Consider the following 21,713-nt stretch of genomic DNA (forward strand, 5'->3'; position numbering starts at 1 on the left):
ATATCGGGATCGTTATTGGGATATAAAACGACTTATATCGGGATCGTTATTGGGATATAAAAGGAGGTATATCGGGATCGTTATTGGGATATAAAAGGACCTATATCGGGATCGTTATTGGGATATAAAAGGACCTATATCGGGATCGTTATTGGGATATAAAAGGACCTATATCGGGATCGTTATTGGGATATAAAAGGACCTATATCGGGATCGTTATTGGGATATAAAAGGACCTATATCAGGATCGTTATTGGGATATAAAACGACCTATATCAGGATCGTTATTGGGATATAAAACGACCTATATCAGGATGTATATCGTTATATCGGGACATGTATCAGTATCAATATAAAATGACCTATCTGCGGATATGGATCTTTATTGGGATATAAAACGACCTATATCGGGATCGTTATTGGGATATAAAACGACCTATATCGGGATCTTTATTGGGATATAAAACGAACTATATCAGGATCGTTATTGGGATATAAAACGACCTATATCAGGATGTATATCGTTATATCGGGACATGTATCAGTATCAATATAAAATGACCTATCTGGGGATATGGATCGTTATTGGGATATAAAACGACCTATATCGGGATCTTTATTGGGATATAAAACGACCTATATCAGGATCGTTATCAGGATATAAAACGACCTATATCGGGATCGTTATTGGGATATAAAACGACCTATATCAGGATGTATATCGTTATATCGGGACATGTATCAGTATCAATATAAAATGACCTATCTGGGGATATGGATCGTTATTGGGATATAAAACGACCTATATCGGGATCCTTATTGGGATATTAAACGACCTATATCAGGATCGTTATTGGGATATTAAACGACCTATATCGGGATCGTTATTGGGCTATAAAAGGACCTATATCAGGACATGTATCTTTATTGGGATATAAAACGACCTATATCGGGATCGTTATTGGGATATAAAACGACCTATCGGGATCGTTATTGGGATATAAAACGAACTATATCAGGATCGTTATTGGGATAAAAGGACCTATATCAGGATCGTTATTGGGCTATAAAAGGACCTATATCAGGACATGTATCTTTATTGGGACATAAAACGACCTATATCGGGATCGTTATTGGGATATAAAACGACCTATATCAGGATCGTTATTGGGATATAAAAGGACCTATATCGAGATCGTTATCGGGATATAAAACGACCTATATCGGGATATGCATCTTTATTGGGATATAAAACGACCTATATCAGGATCGTTATCGGGATATAAAAGGACCTATATCAGGATTGTTATCGGGATATGAAAGCACCTATATCGGGATATGTATCTTTATTGGGATATAAAAGGACCTATATCGAGATCGTTATCAGGATATAAAACGACCTATATCAGGATCGTTATTGGGATATAAAACGACCTATATCAGAACATGTATCTTTATTGGGATATAAAACGACCTATATCAGGATCGTTATTGGGATATAAAAGGACCTATATCGAGATCGTTATCGGGATATAAAAGCACCTATATCGGGATATGTATCTTTATTGGGATATAAAAGGACCTATATCAGGATCGTTATTGGGATATAAACGACTTATATCGGGATCGTTATTGGGATATAAAAGGAGGTATATCGGGATCGTTATTGGGATATAAAAGGACCTATATCGGGATCGTTATTGGGATATAAAAGGACCTATATCGGGATCGTTATTGGGATATAAAAGGACCTATATCGGGATCGTTATTGGGATATAAAAGGAGGTATATCGGGATCGTTATTGGAATATAAAAGGACCTATATCAGGATCGTTATTGGGATATAAAACGACCTATATCAGGATCGTTATTGGGATATAAAACGACCTATATCAGGATCGTTATTGGGATATAAAACGACCTATATCAGGATGTATATCGTTATATCGGGACATGTATCAGTATCAATATAAAATGACCTATCTGCGGATATGGATCTTTATTGGGATATAAAACGACCTATATCGGGATCGTTATTGGGATATAAAACGACCTATATCAGGATCGTTATCAGGATATTAAACGACCTATATCGGGATCGTTATTGGGATATAAAACGACCTATATCAGGATGTATATCGTTATATCGGGACATGTATCAGTATCAATATAAAATGACTTATCTGGGGATATGGATCGTTATTGGGATATTAAACGACCTATATCGGGATCATTATTGGGATATTAAACGAACTATATCAGGATCGTTATTGGGCTATAAAAGGACCTATATCAGGATCGTTATTGGGCTATAAAAGGACCTATATCAGGATATGTATCTTTATTGGGATATAAAACGACCTATATCGGGATCGTTATTGGGATATAAAACGACCTATATCAGGATCGTTATTGGGATATAAAACGACCTATATCAGGATCGTTATTGGGATATAAAAGGACCTATATCAGGATCGTTATTGGGATATAAAACGACCTATATCGGGATCGTTATTGGGATATAAAACGACCTATATCGGGATCGTTATTGGGATATAAAACGAACTATATCAGGATCGTTATTGGGATATAAAAGGACCTATATCAGGATCGTTTTTGGGCTATAAAAGGACCTATATCAGGATATGTATCTTTATTGGGATATAAAACGACCTATATCGGGATCGTTATTGGGATATAAAACGACCTATATCAGGATCGTTATTGGGATATAAAACGACCTATATCAGGATCCTTATTTGGATATTAAACGACCTATATCGGGATCGTTATTGGGATATTAAACGACCTATATCGGATCGTTATTGGGCTATAAAAGGACCTATATCAGGACATGTATCTTTATTGGGATATAAAACGACCTATATCGGGATCGTTATTGGGATATAAAACGACCTATATCGGGATCGTTATTGGGATATAAACGAACTATATCAGGATCGTTATTGGGATATAAAAGGACCTATATCAGGATCGTTATTGGGCTATAAAAGGACCTATATCAGGACATGTATCTTTATTGGGACATAAAACGACCTATATCGGGATCGTTATTGGGATATAAAACGACCTATATCAGGATCGTTATTGGGATATAAAAGGACCTATATCGAGATCGTTATCGGGATATAAAAGGACCTATATCGGGATATGCATCTTTATTGGGATATAAAACGACCTATATCAGGATCGTTATCGGGATATAAAAGGACCTATATCAGGATTGTTATCGGGATATGAAAGCACCTATATCGGGATATGTATCTTTATTGGGATATAAAAGGACCTATATCGAGATCGTTATCAGGATATAAACGACCTATATCAGGATCGTTATTGGGATATAAAACGACCTATATCAGAACATGTATCTTTATTGGGATATAAAACGACCTATATCAGGATCGTTATTGGGATATAAAAGGACCTATATCGAGATCGTTATCGGGATATAAAAGCACCTATATCGGGATATGTATCTTTATTGGGATATAAAAGGACCTATATCAGGATCGTTATTGGGATATAAAACGACTTATATCGGGATCGTTATTGGGATATAAAAGGAGGTATATCGGGATCGTTATTGGGATATAAAAGGACCTATATCGGGATCGTTATTGGGATATAAAAGGACCTATATCGGGATCGTTATTGGGATATAAAGGACCTATATCGGGATCGTTATTGGGATAAAAGGAGGTATATCGGGATCGTTATTGGAATATAAAAGGACCTATATCAGGATCGTTATTGGGATATAAAACGACCTATATCAGGATCGTTATTGGGATATAAAACGACCTATATCAGGATCGTTATTGGGATATAAAACGACCTATATCAGGATGTATATCGTTATATCGGGACATGTATCAGTATCAATATAAAATGACCTATCTGCGGATATGGATCTTTATTGGGATATAAAACGACCTATATCGGGATCGTTATTGGGATAAAACGACCTATATCGGGATCTTTATTGGGATATAAAACGAACTATATCAGGATCGTTATTGGGATATAAACGACCTATATCAGGATGTATATCGTTATATCGGGACATGTATCAGTATCAATATAAATGACCTATCTGGGGATATGGATCGTTATTGGGATATAAAACGACCTATATCGGGATCTTTATTGGGATATAAAACGACCTATATCAGGATCGTTATCAGGTATTAAACGACCTATATCGGGATCGTTATTGGGATATAAAACGACCTATATCAGGATGTATATCATTATATCGGGACATGTATCAGTATCAATATAAAATGACTTATCTGGGGATATGGATCGTTATTGGGATATTAAACGACCTATATCGGATCATTATTGGGATATTAAACGAACTATATCAGGATCGTTATTGGGCTATAAAAGGACCTATATCAGGATCGTTATTGGGCTATAAAAGGACCTATATCAGGATATGTATCTTTATTGGGATATAAAACGACCTATATCGGGATCGTTATTGGGATATAAAACGACCTATATCAGGATCGTTATTGGGATATAAAAGGACCTATATCAGGATCGTTATTGGGATATAAACGACCTATATCGGGATCGTTATTGGGATATAAAACGACCTATATCGGGATCGTTATTGGGATATAAAACGAACTATATCAGGATCGTTATTGGGATATAAAAGGACCTATATCAGGATCGTTTTTGGGCTATAAAAGGACCTATATCAGGATATGTATCTTTATTGGGATATAAAACGACCTATATCGGGATCGTTATTGGGATATAAAACGACCTATATCAGGATCCTTATTGGGATATTAAACGACCTATATCGGGATCGTTATTGGGATATTAAACGACCTATATCGGGATCGTTATTGGGCTATAAAAGGACCTATATCAGGACATGTATCTTTATTGGGATATAAAACGACCTATATCGGGATCGTTATTGGAATATAAAACGACCTATATCGGGATCGTTATTGGGATATAAAACGAACTATATCAGGATCGTTATTGGGATATAAAGGACCTATATCAGGATCGTTATTGGGCTATAAAAGGACCTATATCAGGACATGTATCTTTATTGGGACATAAAACGACCTATATCGGGATCGTTATTGGGATATAAAACGACCTATATCAGGATCGTTATTGGGATATAAAAGGACCTATATCGAGATCGTTATCGGGATATAAAAGGACCTATATCGGGATATGCATCTTTATTGGGATATAAACGACCTATATCAGGATCGTTATCGGGATATAAAAGGACCTATATCAGGATTGTTATCGGGATATGAAAGCACCTATATCGGGATATGTATCTTTATTGGGATATAAAAGGACCTATATCGAGATCGTTATCAGGATAAAACGACCTATATCAGGATCGTTATTGGGATATAAAACGACCTATATCAGAACATGTATCTTTATTGGGATATAAAACGACCTATATCAGGATCGTTATTGGGATATAAAAGGACCTATATCGAGATCGTTATCGGGATATAAAAGCACCTATATCGGGATATGTATCTTTATTGGGATATAAAAGGACCTATATCAGGATCGTTATTGGGATATAAAACGACTTATATCGGGATCGTTATTGGGATATAAAGGAGGTATATCGGGATCGTTATTGGGATATAAAGGACCTATATCGGGATCGTTATTGGGATATAAAAGGACCTATATCGGGATCGTTATTGGGATATAAAAGGACCTATATCGGGATCGTTATTGGGATATAAAAGGAGGTATATCGGGATCGTTATTGGAATATAAAAGGACCTATATCAGGATCGTTATTGGGATATAAAACGACCTATATCAGGATCGTTATTGGGATATAAAACGACCTATATCAGGATCGTTATTGGGATATAAAACGACCTATATCAGGATGTATATCGTTATATCGGGACATGTATCAGTATCAATATAAAATGACCTATCTGCGGATATGGATCTTTATTGGGATATAAAACGACCTATATCGGGATCGTTATTGGGATATAAAACGACCTATATCGGGATCTTTATTGGGATATAAAACGAACTATATCAGGATCGTTATTGGGATATAAAACGACCTATATCAGGATGTATATCGTTATATCGGGACATGTATCAGTATCAATATAAAATGACTTATCTGGGGACATGGATCGTTATTGGGATATTAAACGACCTATATCGGGATCATTATTGGGATATTAAACGAACTATATCAGGATCGTTATTGGGCTATAAAAGGACCTATATCAGGATCGTTATTGGGCTATAAAAGGACCTATATCAGGATATGTATCTTTATTGGGATATAAAACGACCTATATCGGGATCGTTATTGGGATATAAAATGACCTATATCAGGATCGTTATTGGGATATAAAACGACCTATATCAGGATCGTTATTGGGATATAAAAGGACCTATATCAGGATCGTTATTGGGATATAAAACGACCTATATCGGGATCGTTATTGGGATATAAAACGACCTATATCGGGATCGTTATTGGGATATAAAACGAACTATATCAGGATCGTTATTGGGCTATAAAAGGACCTATATCAGGATATGTATCTTTATTGGGATATAAAACGACCTATATCGGGATCGTTATTGGGATATAAAACGACCTATATCAGGATCGTTATTGGGATATAAAACGACCTATATCAGGATCCTTATTGGGATATTAAACGACCTATATCGGGATCGTTATTGGGATATTAAACGACCTATATCGGGATCGTTATTGGGCTATAAAAGGACCTATATCAGGACATGTATCTTTATTGGGATATAAAACGACCTATATCGGGATCGTTATTGGGATATAAAACGACCTATATCGGGATCGTTATTGGGATATAAAACGAACTATATCAGGATCGTTATTGGGATATAAAATGACCTATATCAGGATCGTTATTGGGCTATAAAAGGACCTATATCAGGACATGTATCTTTATTGGGACATAAAACGACCTATATCGGGATCGTTATTGGGATATAAAACGACCTATATCAGGATCGTTATTGGGATATAAAAGGACCTATATCGAGATCGTTATCGGGATATAAAAGGACCTATATCGGGATATGCATCTTTATTGGGATATAAAACGACCTATATCAGGATCGTTATCGGGATATAAAAGGACCTATATCAGGATTGTTATCGGGATATGAAAGCACCTATATCGGGATATGTATCTTTATTGGGATATAAAAGGACCTATATCGAGATCGTTATCAGGATATAAAACGACCTATATCAGGATCGTTATTGGGATATAAAACGACCTATATCAGAACATGTATCTTTATTGGGATATAAAACGACCTATATCAGGATCGTTATTGGGATATAAAAGGACCTATATCGAGATCGTTATCGGGATATAAAAGCACCTATATCGGGATATGTATCTTTATTGGGATATAAAAGGACCTATATCAGGATCGTTATTGGGATATAAAACGACTTATATCGGGATCGTTATTGGGATATAAAAGGAGGTATATCGGGATCGTTATTGGGATATAAAAGGACCTATATCGGGATCGTTATTGGGATATAAAAGGACCTATATCGGGATCGTTATTGGGATATAAAAGGACCTATATCGGGATCGTTATTGGGATATAAAAGGAGGTATATCGGGATCGTTATTGGAATATAAAAGGACCTATATCAGGATCGTTATTGGGATATAAAACGACCTATATCAGGATCGTTATTGGGATATAAAACGACCTATATCAGGATCGTTATTGGGATATAAAACGACCTATATCAGGATGTATATCGTTATATCGGGACATGTATCAGTATCAATATAAAATGACCTATCTGCGGATATGGATCTTTATTGGGATATAAAACGACCTATATCGGGATCGTTATTGGGATATAAAACGACCTATATCGGGATCTTTATTGGGATATAAAACGAACTATATCAGGATCGTTATTGGGATATAAAACGACCTATATCGGGATCTTTATTGGGATATAAAACGACCTATATCAGGATCGTTATCAGGATATAAAACGACCTATATCGGGATCGTTATTGGGATATAAAACGACCTATATCAGGATGTATATCGTTATATCGGGACATGTATCAGTATCAATATAAAATGACTTATCTGGGGATATGGATCGTTATTGGGATATTAAACGACCTATATCGGGATCATTATTGGGATATTAAACGAACTATATCAGGATCGTTATTGGGCTATAAAAGGACCTATATCAGGATCGTTATTGGGCTATAAAAGGACCTATATCAGGATATGTATCTTTATTGGGATATAAAACGACCTATATCGGGATCGTTATTGGGATATAAAACGACCTATATCAGGATCGTTATTGGGATATAAAACGACCTATATCAGGATCGTTATTGGGATATAAAAGGACCTATATCAGGATCGTTATTGGGATATAAAACGACCTATATCGGGATCGTTATTGGGATATAAAACGACCTATATCGGGATCGTTATTGGGATATAAAACGAACTATATCAGGATCGTTATTGGGATATAAAAGGACCTATATCAGGATCGTTTTTGGGCTATAAAAGGACCTATATCAGGATATGTATCTTTATTGGGATATAAAACGACCTATATCGGGATCGTTATTGGGATATAAAACGACCTATATCAGGATCGTTATTGGGATATAAAACGACCTATATCAGGATCCTTATTGGGATATTAAACGACCTATATCGGGATCGTTATTGGGATATTAAACGACCTATATCGGGATCGTTATTGGGCTATAAAAGGACCTATATCAGGACATGTATCTTTATTGGGATATAAAACGACCTATATCGGGATCGTTATTGGGATATAAAACGACCTATATCGGGATCGTTATTGGGATATAAAACGAACTATATCAGGATCGTTATTGGGATATAAAAGGACCTATATCAGGATCGTTATTGGGCTATAAAAGGACCTATATCAGGACATGTATCTTTATTGGGACATAAAACGACCTATATCGGGATCGTTATTGGGATATAAAACGACCTATATCAGGATCGTTATTGGGATATAAAAGGACCTATATCGAGATCGTTATCGGGATATAAAAGGACCTATATCGGGATATGCATCTTTATTGGGATATAAAACGACCTATATCAGGATCGTTATCGGGATATAAAAGGACCTATATCAGGATTGTTATCGGGATATGAAAGCACCTATATCGGGATATGTATCTTTATTGGGATATAAAAGGACCTATATCGAGATCGTTATCAGGATATAAAACGACCTATATCAGGATCGTTATTGGGATATAAACGACCTATATCAGAACATGTATCTTTATTGGGATATAAACGACCTATATCAGGATCGTTATTGGGATATAAAAGGACCTATATCGAGATCGTTATCGGGATATAAAAGCACCTATATCGGGATATGTATCTTTATTGGGATATAAAAGGACCTATATCAGGATCGTTATTGGGATATAAAACGACTTATATCGGGATCGTTATTGGGATATAAAAGGAGGTATATCGGGATCGTTATTGGGATATAAAAGGACCTATATCGGGATCGTTATTGGGATATAAAAGGACCTATATCGGGATCGTTATTGGGATATAAAAGGACCTATATCGGGATCGTTATTGGGATATAAAAGGAGGTATATCGGGATCGTTATTGGAATATAAAAGGACCTATATCAGGATCGTTATTGGGATATAAAACGACCTATATCAGGATCGTTATTGGGATATAAAACGACCTATATCAGGATCGTTATTGGGATATAAAACGACCTATATCAGGATGTATATCGTTATATCGGGACATGTATCAGTATCAATATAAAATGACCTATCTGGGGATATGGATCGTTATTGGGATATAAAACGACCTATATCGGGATCTTTATTGGGATATAAAACGACCTATATCAGGATCGTTATCAGGATATAAAACGACCTATATCGGGATCGTTATTGGGATATAAAACGACCTATATCAGGATGTATATCGTTATATCGGGACATGTATCAGTATCAATATAAAATGACTTATCTGGGGATATGGATCGTTATTGGGATATTAAACGACCTATATCGGGATCATTATTGGGATATTAAACGAACTATATCAGGATCGTTATTGGGCTATAAAAGGACCTATATCAGGATCGTTATTGGGCTATAAAAGGACCTATATCAGGATATGTATCTTTATTGGGATATAAAACGACCTATATCGGGATCGTTATTGGGATATAAAACGACCTATATCAGGATCGTTATTGGGATATAAAACGACCTATATCAGGATCGTTATTGGGATATAAAAGGACCTATATCAGGATCGTTATTGGGATATAAACAACCTATATCGGGATCGTTATTGGGATATAAAACGACCTATATCGGGATCGTTATTGGGATATAAAACGAACTATATCAGGATCGTTATTGGGATATAAAAGGACCTATATCAGGATCGTTTTTGGGCTATAAAAGGACCTATATCAGGATATGTATCTTTATTGGGATATAAAACGACCTATATCGGGATCGTTATTGGGATATAAAACGACCTATATCAGGATCGTTATTGGGATATAAAACGACCTATATCAGGATCGTTATTGGGATATAAAAGGACCTATATTGAGATGGTTATCGGGATATGAAAGGACCTATATCAGAACATGTATCTTTATTGGGACATAAAACGACCTATATCGGGATCGTTATTGGGATATAAAACGACCTATATCGGGATCGTTATTGGGATATAAAACGACCTATATCGGGATCGTTATTGGGATATAAAAGGACCTATATCAGGATCGTTATTGGGATATAAAAGGACCTATATCAGGATCGTTATTGGGATATAAAACGACCTATATCAGGATCGTTATTGGGATATAAAACGACCTATATCAGGATCGTTATTGGGATATAAAAGGACCTATATCGAGATCGTTATCGGGATATAAAAGGACCTATATCGGGATATGCATCTTTATTGGGATATAAAACGACCTATATCAGGATTGTTATCGGGATATAAAAGGACCTATATCAGGATTGTTATCGGGATATAAAAGCACCTATATCGGGATATGTATCTTTATTGGGATATAAAAGGACCTATATCGAGATCGTTATCAGGATATAAAATGACCTATATCAGGATCGTTATTGGGATATAAAACGACCTATATCAGAACATGTATCTTTATTGGGATATAAAACGACCTATATCAGGATCGTTATTGGGATATAAAAGGACCTATATCGAGATCGTTATCGGGATATAAAAGGACCTATATCGAGATCGTTATCGGGATATAAAACGACCTATATCAGGATCGTTATCGGGATATAAAACGACCTATATCAGGATTGTTATCGGGATATAAAAGCACCTATATCGGGATATGTATCTTTATTGGGATATAAAACGACCTATATCAGGATCGTTATCGGGATATAAAACGACCTATATCAGGATTGTTATCGGGATATAAAACGACCTATATCGGGATATGTATCTTTATTGGGATATAAAACGACCTATATCAGGATCGTTATCGGGATATAAAAGGACCTATATCAGGATTGTTATCAGGATATAAAAGCACCTATATCAGAACATGTATCTTTATTGGGATATAAAAAGACCTATATCAGGATCGTTATCGGGATATAAAAGCACCTATATCGGGATATGTATCTTTATCGGGATATAACAGCACCTATATCGGGATATGTATCTTTATTGGGATATAAAAGGACCTATATCGAGATCGTTATCGGGATATAAAACGACCTATATCGGGATATGAGCTTGTAGTCATGTCGCACAGCCCTACTCTTTCGTACTTATCACAGTGGCTCGAATCCTCACTCTGCCCATTTTTCCTGCTCGTGTTTGATTGGTGTATATATGTAAGGGGGCAGGCATTAGGGGATTGGAGTCGGGAGCCATCAAGTCCTGCTTGGAGTACCTGGAGTGTTTTTAGCATGTAGCTAGCTACCACGGTAACATGCATACCTGTCAACCCTCCCGTTTTCCCCGGTGTTCTCCCGTATTTTACCGTTCTCTCCCGGTGTCCTCCCGTTAAAGTATTCCCCCGTTTATTTATACCCGCTGTTTGCTGCATTCCCCTCCGTTAAAGCCAGTGGCAGCATGTAGAACAGCTCTGTAACAGTGAAGGGAAGTCACAGCACTGCAAATAAAACAAGAAGAAGAAAAGCAGCGCGACGGGTTCAGGACAGATGAAGCGTTGCCAAACAGAGTATTTCACATGCATTTGCCCCTAAAATAGATAAGTGCGAACCAGAAAAATGAGTTAATGATATGCGAGTAAAAACTGCAACTCACAGTCATTTTTGTGCAGGAATGGTTCTGATTTTTTGTTAGTAACCTACAATTAATATTGGGCCTGTGGTAGTGATCCACTTTATATGAAGGTTTAATGAATATAGTGGGGGGGCAAAAATGAGGCTGAAGCAGAACATTTAAAAATTAACTAATGAGGAAGTTTAAGTTGAATGATTAATAAGCATCTTGTAAATTTATAAAACAATTTACTGATATGTCTTAAGTACATTTTATAGCAATAAATTCATTGTTCTTTCAATCTGGTTTCTTCATTAAGTTTGTATTCGACAGAATACCTTATTATCTCCATTAACAGGACTGAAACAAATGTTTACGTGACGTAAAAAGGCAAGTTATTATTTTGGCAGGTGGATTATTTAATCTACCAGTCACATTGGCAGGTGAGCCAAAAAGTTAATTCCCACCCTGCTGCTAGATAGATCCCACCCACTGACAGACGCCATGGTAACCAGGTAATCAGTGCTCTTCACTTCACCTGTCTGTGGTCATAATGTTATGGCAGTTACCATGACGACACCTCGCTGACACGTTCCTCTGGCTCCGTAGTTCAGGTGAACACCTGCGGACAGCGGCCATGTTGATGAAGTTCATGTTGTTGTTGTTTCAGAGATGAAGAGGTTCAGCCGAGGAGACCGAGACTTCATGACCAGGATGACTCCTCCTCTGCAGCTCACCTGTCTGCACGTGCACACTGGCTGACCTCACCTGACCTCACCTGACCTCACCTGTAGACGTCCACACTGGCTGAGAGAAGTCTGAGTTAAATCTAGTTTCATGTTTACAGAACAAACAGTTTAATATTCAGATTTTATAATGTGATGTTTAATTTAAATGTTAATATAAGTAATTAAATCTTCGTTTACTTCACCTGAAGTCTGTTTCTTTCTCATCACAGCTGCCTGTTGTCATGGTAACACAGGCTGTAGGCCAGAGTGCGAGTTATAAATTGACCATCGGGGACTCATCTTTTTCCAGGTTGTGAAGGAAACCCAGATCAGTGCAGACGTGCGCCTCAGGGAACTAAAGTCTGACAGTGTCCTCGCTTGTTTAATGTCTGTAGATGATTCAGATTCATTACACCAGTTCAGGGGTGCCCCACACCTCACAACAACGTCTGTAGTCTCCAGGTATTCTGAAGTAAAACCACCAGCCGGTCAGACAGCAGACCAACACAATGCTGAACCAGAACCACCAATTATCATCTCTAAGTCCTAGTTCCTATTCTGAGCTTGCTCTTTTTCTTTAGCAGATATCTGCGTTTGTCCTGCTCATGTTGACCGTGAATGAAATGTAATCTGTGTTCTGTAAAGCAGTAGCATACATGTGAAATAACACACCTGGATTTTTAACATTTTTACATTTAAACTAGAGCCCGACAGATGTGGGTTTTGGGGGCCACAGATGTGGGTTTTGGGGCCACAGGTGTGGGTTTTGGGGCCACAGATGTGGGTTTTGGGGGCCACAGATGTGGGTTTTGGGGGCCGATGCCGACATTAAAGTGAAAAAGAGTTGATATTTAGATTTAGAGAATGATTTGGATCGTAGACCCCTTTACTGTATAAACTCCACTTAGAACAGGCGGATATTGAAAGCTGGTATCTATGTGGGCTATAAAACCTTTTCCTGAATGATTTATGTTAATAAAATAGATTACTGTCTCAAAAAGTGAACAATTGTACATCAGTAAATATTTGCTGCTGGAAGGTGCAACTTTTTCAGTGAGAGAGATTAAGCATGTGTATTTTACTTTACACATAATCTGCCATAGTTTCAATGTAGCACATTCACATCCAGCTCATCCCTTTAATTCCAACCAAAGCTACGAGAAACCATTTAACCACCATCCGTATAAATCACGCCGTCTAGATCCAGTGAGCTGCTAATCTAATACAACATGACTCTCTACAGCGAGGACCTGCAGCTTTGAGGTTTCATTTAACTAACGTTATAACTACAATCAGAGCCACTCTGACTGCAGCGTTTCTCAAAGAGGAGCTACAGGAAGCCGGGTTAGATTCCTGTTCAGCTCACCTTTATTTACGTGTCCACTCTGGTTTAATCATTTCAGACACGCAGACTAACTGCAGACAGGCGGCTGCAGATATATTTAGAATACACCAGAAACTCTAGTTTAACGGCTCATTAATGTTAGATCTCCTCCACAGATAAACACGGAATTAGCTTTGTGGCTAATGTAGCAACGGGCAGTGTTAGCTGCTGTAACGTTAGCTGATTTTAGAGAATATTTAGAAGTGATCGAATGTGGACCGTTCGCTAGAAATAAATCTACAGTTACGTCTGTCAGCAGCTTCCAACACCCAGCTACTTTATTTATTTATTAGCACAAAGACACATGTATATTAAAAACAAACCGGAGCCCGACTCCTTCTCCCCGCTGCTTTCAAGCCAAAACTATATAAATCTATATTTCAAGCAGCCTTTAGATGCAAACACAGAACAGGATGAATGATCACTGAAGCAATATTACATTGACATATTATATTACATTACAGTACCTTATCTAGTCCTAACGACTCACACTGCACAATATATTTTGTATTTTTGATTTCACCTCTTAAGAGTTCTTAGTGCACAAATATTGTGTTCATTTCATAGGTGTCATTTACACTGGGGACACTGGGGACATGTCCCCATCACTTTGTTTAAAAAGCATGTTCTAAAAAAGGCTTGCAACAAGAAAAGTTAAAAACACAAATGAAAATACTTAGAGAAAGGTTTTTTGCTGCATTTGAATTGTCTGCTGAATCCCTTTATATAAATAAAGACAATTCTACATTTATATATTTCAGCATTTAATATTGCATCAAAATAGTGTTAAAACATCATCTTGTCTTGTGAGTGGTGCATGTGAGCCAAGTGTATCGTCACACCCCTAATCTGAACCCTTATTTTCCACCTCTTTTCGACACAAAGTCACGTCCTTGATTCAATTTATCTTATCAAAGTACAAACACACCCCAAAAAGCTGTAGTGTGTTAAATACAAATGTATTATAATAAAATTCACATAACTTTGTAAATAATATTTTTCTCGGGTTTAAAATTAATACAGATTTTCAGTTATACAGCAGTGAAGTTGGCATAAATTTCATCCTAGGTGGTATTAAAAGGTCTTAAATTTAACAGGGGTGCCCTGTATTTAAGTCATGTGATTAACTTGATGAAGGACCGACTAACTCCTAACTGCTGTTTCTACATGCTGCGGGCAGCTGATTGTTGTCTTTGGTGGTTTTTGTGGTGAGGCGGTGTTGTTAACAGCTGCAGCTGGTCGCCCTCTGGTGGGCAAACGATGCAACACCATGACCTGAGTGAAGGATCTGACTCTAGGTTTCTTTTTTCTGATCCAGATCCAGTCTCTTCAGGATCACCAGATGGATTAGCATCTGAATGGGACTACATATCACAGTACAGGCTGTTCGCCATCAGTGATGCTGATTTTAGTTTGAGGCTGGCTTTAAACACTGCAAACCTTCCTGCGTTTGGAATTTCACCTCCCCGCTACTTTAACAGAGAAGGAGGACTGACCAAAGGTGGTCTTTCTAAATGTGGTACCAAATCACTCCTCTAGTTCTACTGGAGGACAACATTTTAACTTTTCTACATAATAATCAGTTCACACAGAGACCACGGTCTTCTTTAGTATTCACTAGGTTTATCACAGGAGCAGACAGCAAAGCAAACTGCGCCACAATCTGCATGTTTTCTAGTTTCAAGTATATATTTATGACTTAGTTTCATTAATAAGTTGTTTATTTTTCACAAGGCAATAAATCGTTTCACTTCTTTTGGCGTTATTGGAATACATAACACTTCACACTAAACTGTGGCATCGGGCTGCAGGAACAATTAAAATAAATGTTATTTAAATACTTTTACTTTGTTTCACAAGCAAGATGCCAAATGAGTAAAGAACCTTCAGCTTCACACAGCCAAGCAACAGAATACTGAAATGCCTGAATACATTAATGTATTAATCAAATACTATAATTGCTATTATATTACATTTACCACGCACACATACACACTTACTGATGGTGACATGGACTTAGTTTCACATGTGAGGGCGGGTTGTCTGTATTATTAAGGATCTATCAGCATATAGAATGGAGAGTTTTAATAGATGAGGAGCCGACCATCAAAACTATGAAGTTACTCTTTAAGGCACTTTTTTCATGAGTGGTCAATTTTGAGACTTTGGTCTATTTTGCTTCCATGTCTTCTTTTACTCTAATGGAAATAAAACAATAAAAGAATACACCTTTAGATGGTGTTTTAAGCCTAATACCCTCGGCCTATTTGCATCTGTGGATTTATTCTATATTAACCAAAACAAGCTAGTCTGCATATTTACACAGACCATTTCAGAAGAAAATAGTCTTGATGCCAGTAATTAACTGGGAAAGTGGTGTTATGTCACTTGGTGTCAGTGGCCTCTGTCTCCTCCTTTGGCCAGTTTATTAAAGGGTTAGGATTATTGTAGAGTCTTAAACAATCAGTGATGTTGGCTGGAAGAGGGGAGGCACAGTTGACAGTCGAGGAGAGTGTTGCGTTTGTAGTAGGTTTGAAATGCTACATGTTTAGTTTTAGGTAAACAGACACCCCCCATTCTTTGTTATAATTGATCTATCCTAATACACTAACTCGTAACATAAAGGTAATGCACTTACTGGTCAGTAGAGGGTGCTCTGGTACTACTGTGGATCTGCAGCTACAAGCTTCGCTCATGCGCAGCTCAGGAATAAACGAGCTCTGGCTTGAGCAAGACGCTAACTTTGGTCATGCTTCCTAGCCTGTGTGACCTTTGCTGCCGGTCCAGATTACCCCTTGGTCTGGCGCCGGTAACACGTTTCTGCAGCCACAGTAATGTTAGTGACAGATGGGGACTGCTGCCGCGGAGGGGCAGCAACCTCCTCAGCGGGGGGACCTCCCGCCCTCCTTCCACAAGAACTCCTCTTGAGCATGGCCTCTTTTAGCAACCTACGGCGAGAAGAGGCAGTCTGTCTGTCTGACAGCGAGAGGTCTAGGGTCACAGGAGGACGGATGCTTAGCCTCGCTGTAACAGTCCAGTGGTCCGGCTCTGTGATATAGCCTATTGTAGGAAATACTCTTCATGCCAATCCCGTCATCATACAACAGAAACACAGTGCATTGACACCATGATTTACTGTCACTAAGATAATGATCATTCTGCACCGATCTGTCAAACTATCCTGTCCTACTGATTTTATCACTGTATACCTAAATGTTAACTGATCACCGGACTGCGGTAAATGGAGGCTATATAAGAGATTAGTGTGCTAACTCCAGCTGTAGAGGGAATAACCAATTATTTTGACTTAGACTTACCTTGAGGTGACAAAGATGAACACGATCCTGAATCACGAGCTTTGAATTTAAAAGAAGATTGTCCACTTTATTTTTCAAAGTCCAGTTAAATCTTCCATAATAAAATGTTTGTTTTCATGAAGTTTTAGTCTAAAGACATTCAAAAAATAATGGTGATACTTAATTAATAATTACTTAATTAGTAATGACTTGATGTGATGTGAGGCAACATGTATGGCCACATCTCATCCTCTTCTGCTCATGTTGTCACGGAGGAGTGGAAGAAGAGTCCAGTAGCAACCTGTGGCCCTGCTTCTAATCAACCAATCATGAGCAGCAGGGTAACATGAATAAGGAAGTGAAGCTGAAGGCGTCACTCTGCTGCTCAGACTGACTGACAGTCCAGACAACATGAAGGCTTCACCTGTGTCTCTGCTGCTCGGTGAGTCCAACACACAGATACTATCCATCCATTCTTCTATTCACTCCATTCATTTATTTATTCATTCATTCATTTGTTCATTCATCCATCCCAGCTCAGTATGCACTCAAACAAGACCTAATGTTTGAAGTAGAAAATGTTGATTAGAACGTTTCAGTGTTTAATATTTGACGTTGATACTATCAGGACATTTTAATGTTTAAAGGTTCAGTGTGTGCGTTTTAGTGGCATCTAGTGGTGAGTTTATGAACTGCGAATGCACTGTTTAGTCTTGAGCCCCCCCCCCCTTTCACAGCACATAGGATAGCTACGGTGGCCAGGACAGGACAAAAGAGAGTAGCCAGCCAAAAAATGAGGTTTCTTAGATATATAAAGAATTTATATTTATTTAATTATTCAGTAAAACCATATGTTGCTGTGAATATTATTGTTACTTGTTCATCAAACCGCATCATTATGAATTGAAGTGTTACATGATGTCTCACGCTCCTGCTGTACATTATTTACTGTAAATGAAGAACATCTCAAAAACGATCACATCTAGTGCTTCAAGTATGACCGCTGACAGACAACTTCAGCGCCACTTTAAATTTTTATCTGTATCTATATCTATCTGGGAAAATCTACAACAATAATATACGTGATGTCTGCCATCATTTGTCCCGACCTCTTCTGGCTTCATCTTGTTTTTCCACACGCTGTCGCTCTTTTGCTAAATAATACTTTTGCTCCTCCATTTGTCCAAATTTCACATCTCTTCTTTCTTTCTTCTAATAAACCAGACGACTACTCAGAGACTTTATATTATTATTAATGAAGAAGAAGAACGCAGTGATGAAACGCGCTCTGTAGGGCAGTTGCAGCATGGTGACGTCCATGTAAGAGGACCTGCGGTGTCTGTAGATAGAAATGTCTCATTCTAAGGCCATAAAAACATTACAGTTCATTATGTACTGAAAACACAGTTCTGTCAATAGATCCTCTTTAAGTGAGCTTTAATCGTCTGAACAGTCGAGCCAGTTAATGTTGACGTGGCCTAAAATGATAATTTCACCTGGGTGTTCAAATGATGTGAGAGTAATATATACATAATAATATATATAGCAGTGGTCACTATAACTGGAACTGCTGGGTAAAAAAAGGCTTTAATAATAATAAACTTGTAAAAGCTGAAAACTGCTGTCAGACTCAGAGTGAGAATGTTTCACACAGGAAATTCAGCTGAAACGCAGATGTTATTCTGATCTTACCTGAGTTTCATGTGTCACTTCTTCTTTAAGTTTCTGCAAACAGGAAGGAGCAGAAAAACACTGACCTGACTGAGAAACAAACAGCTCCTGATTCCTGAAACACTGACTGGAAAGTTTCCTTTAGACTGCTGTATTGTTTCTGAGGCTGTTTCTGCTTTTTCAGACTCAGTCTAAACCATTACACATTAGAAGGCCATATGTGAGCGATCAGGCCTCTACTCACAGTAACATCCTCCAGTGACCTTCTGCTAGCTTCACTTCTGCTGGAAAGCTACAAGGACCGGTAGAAAATAAAATATCTGAGACAGAAGAATCTGTTAGCTGAGAGCTGCAGTCATCTTTTTACTGATTCATTAGTTTGATCTAGAAAATGAAACGGAACATTCAAAACAATTATGATAAAATCTGTTTACAACAAAACTGCTTGAGTTAAATTCAGTATGATAAACAATCTTCTTTCAGTCCCTTTTCCTCAACAAAAGAAATATCTTAATAGAGAGGTTAAGTCGTTCGTCACATAAATAGTCTAACACTGTTTAAACATTTATCATAGTTTTATTATACAATACATTTTTTGTGCAAGCATTAGGGTTTCTGGGTGAGTATTCCATTTTTGATCTGTCATATTTGATCTGCACCTGTGATTCGGGTGAGAGAGCTGGTCCAGAGCTGTGACAGCAGGGAGTTGAGACTAGTGCAACTCCACTTCTATTTAAAATGTCCATGTTAAATGGGTTGCTCTGTATGGTCATGAGCACACGGCACTTTACTTCAAGATTGTAAAGTCTCAAGTCTTTGAGCTAGAATCCAAGTCAAGTCTCTGGGCTAGAGTCCAAGTCAAGTCTCAAGTCTTTGAGCTAGAATCCAAGTCAAGTCCCAAGTCTCTGAGCTAGAGTCCAAGTCAAGTCCCAAGTCTCTGAGCTAGAGTCCAAGTCAAGTCCCAAGTCTCTGAGCTAGAATCCAAGTCAAGTCTCTGAGCTAGAGTCCAAGTCAAGTCCCAAGTCTCTGAGCTAGAGTCCAAGTCAAGTCCCAAGTCTCTGAGCTAGAGTCCAAGTCAAGTCTCAAGTCTTTGAGCTAGAATCCAAGTCAAGTCCCAAGTCTCTGAGCTAGAGTCCAAGTCAAGTCCCAAGTCTCTGAGCTAGAGTCCAAGTCAAGTCCCAAGTCTCTGAGCTAGAGTCCAAGTCAAGTCCCAAGTCTCTGAGCTAGAATCCAAGTCAAGTCTCTGAGCTAGAGTCCAAGTCAAGTCCCAATTCTCTGAGCTAGAGTCCAAGTCAAGTCCCAAGTCTCTGAGCTAGAGTCCAAGTCAAGTCCCAAGTCTCTGAGCTAGAGTCCAAGTCAAGTCCCAAGTCTCTGAGCTAGAGTCCAAGTCAAGTCCCAAGTCTCTGAGCTAGAGTCCAAGTCAAGTCCCAAGTCTCTGAGCTAGAATCCAAGTCAAGTCTCTGAGCTAGAGTCCAAGTCAAGTCCCAATTCTCTGAGCTAGAGTCCAAGTCAAGTCCCAAGTCTCTGAGCTAGAGTCCAAGTCAAGTCTCAAGTCTTTGAGCTAGAATCCAAGTCAAGTCCCAAGTCTCTGAGCTAGAGTCCAAGTCAAGTCCCAAGTCTCTGAGCTAGAGTCCAAGTCAAGTCCCAAGTCTCTGAGCTAGAATCCAAGTCAAGTCTCTGAGCTAGAGTCCAAGTCAAGTCCCAAGTCTCTGGTCTAGAGTCCAAGTCAAGTCCCAAGTCTCTGAGCTAGAGTCCAAGTCAAGTCTCAAGTCTCTGAGCTAGAGTCCAAGTCAAGTCTCAAGTCTCTGAGCTAGAGTCCAAGTCAAGTCCCAAGTCTCTGAGCTAGAGTCCAAGTCAAGTCCCAAGTCTCTGGGCTAGAGTCCAAGTCAAGTCTCTGAGCTAGAGTCCAAGTCAAGTCCCAAGTCTCTGGGCTAGAGTCCAAGTCAAGTCTCTGAGCTAGAGTCCAAGTCAAGTCCCAAGTCTCTGAGCTAGAGTCCAAGTCAAGTCCCAAGTCTCTGGGCTAGAGTCCAGGTCAAGTCTCTGAGCTAGAGTCCAAGTCAAGTCCCAAGTCACTGAGCTAGAGTCCAAGTCAAGTCCCAAGTCTCTGGGCTAGAGTCCAAGTCAAGTCTCTGAGCTAGAGTCCAAGTCAAGTCCCAAGTCTCTGGGCTAGAGTCCAAGTCAAGTCTCTGAGCTAGAGTCCAAGTCAAGTCCCAAGT

General features: G+C 38.2%; 1 protein-coding gene across 2 annotated transcripts in view; it reads left to right on the forward strand.

Annotated features, from left to right (window-relative positions):
• ctc1 (CTS telomere maintenance complex component 1) overlaps nucleotides 1-13,348 on the forward strand; it is a 52,423-nt gene extending 39,075 nt beyond the window's left edge. For both annotated transcript variants that reach the window (XM_038731585.1, XM_038731584.1), the window contains one exon: nucleotides 13,089-13,348. In XM_038731585.1, coding sequence (XP_038587513.1) covers nucleotides 13,089-13,180 — 92 coding nt within the window. In that variant the 3' untranslated portion in view covers nucleotides 13,181-13,348. The remainder of the gene's footprint in view (nucleotides 1-13,088) is intronic.
• Nucleotides 13,349-21,713: the final 8,365 nt, after the last annotated feature.

This window comes from Micropterus salmoides, unplaced genomic scaffold (assembly GCF_014851395.1).
Source record: "Micropterus salmoides isolate LMB-PRFRI ecotype aquatic unplaced genomic scaffold, ASM1485139v1 Ms_hic_scaffold_2, whole genome shotgun sequence".
NCBI classification, from domain to species: domain Eukaryota; kingdom Metazoa; phylum Chordata; class Actinopteri; order Centrarchiformes; family Centrarchidae; genus Micropterus; species Micropterus salmoides.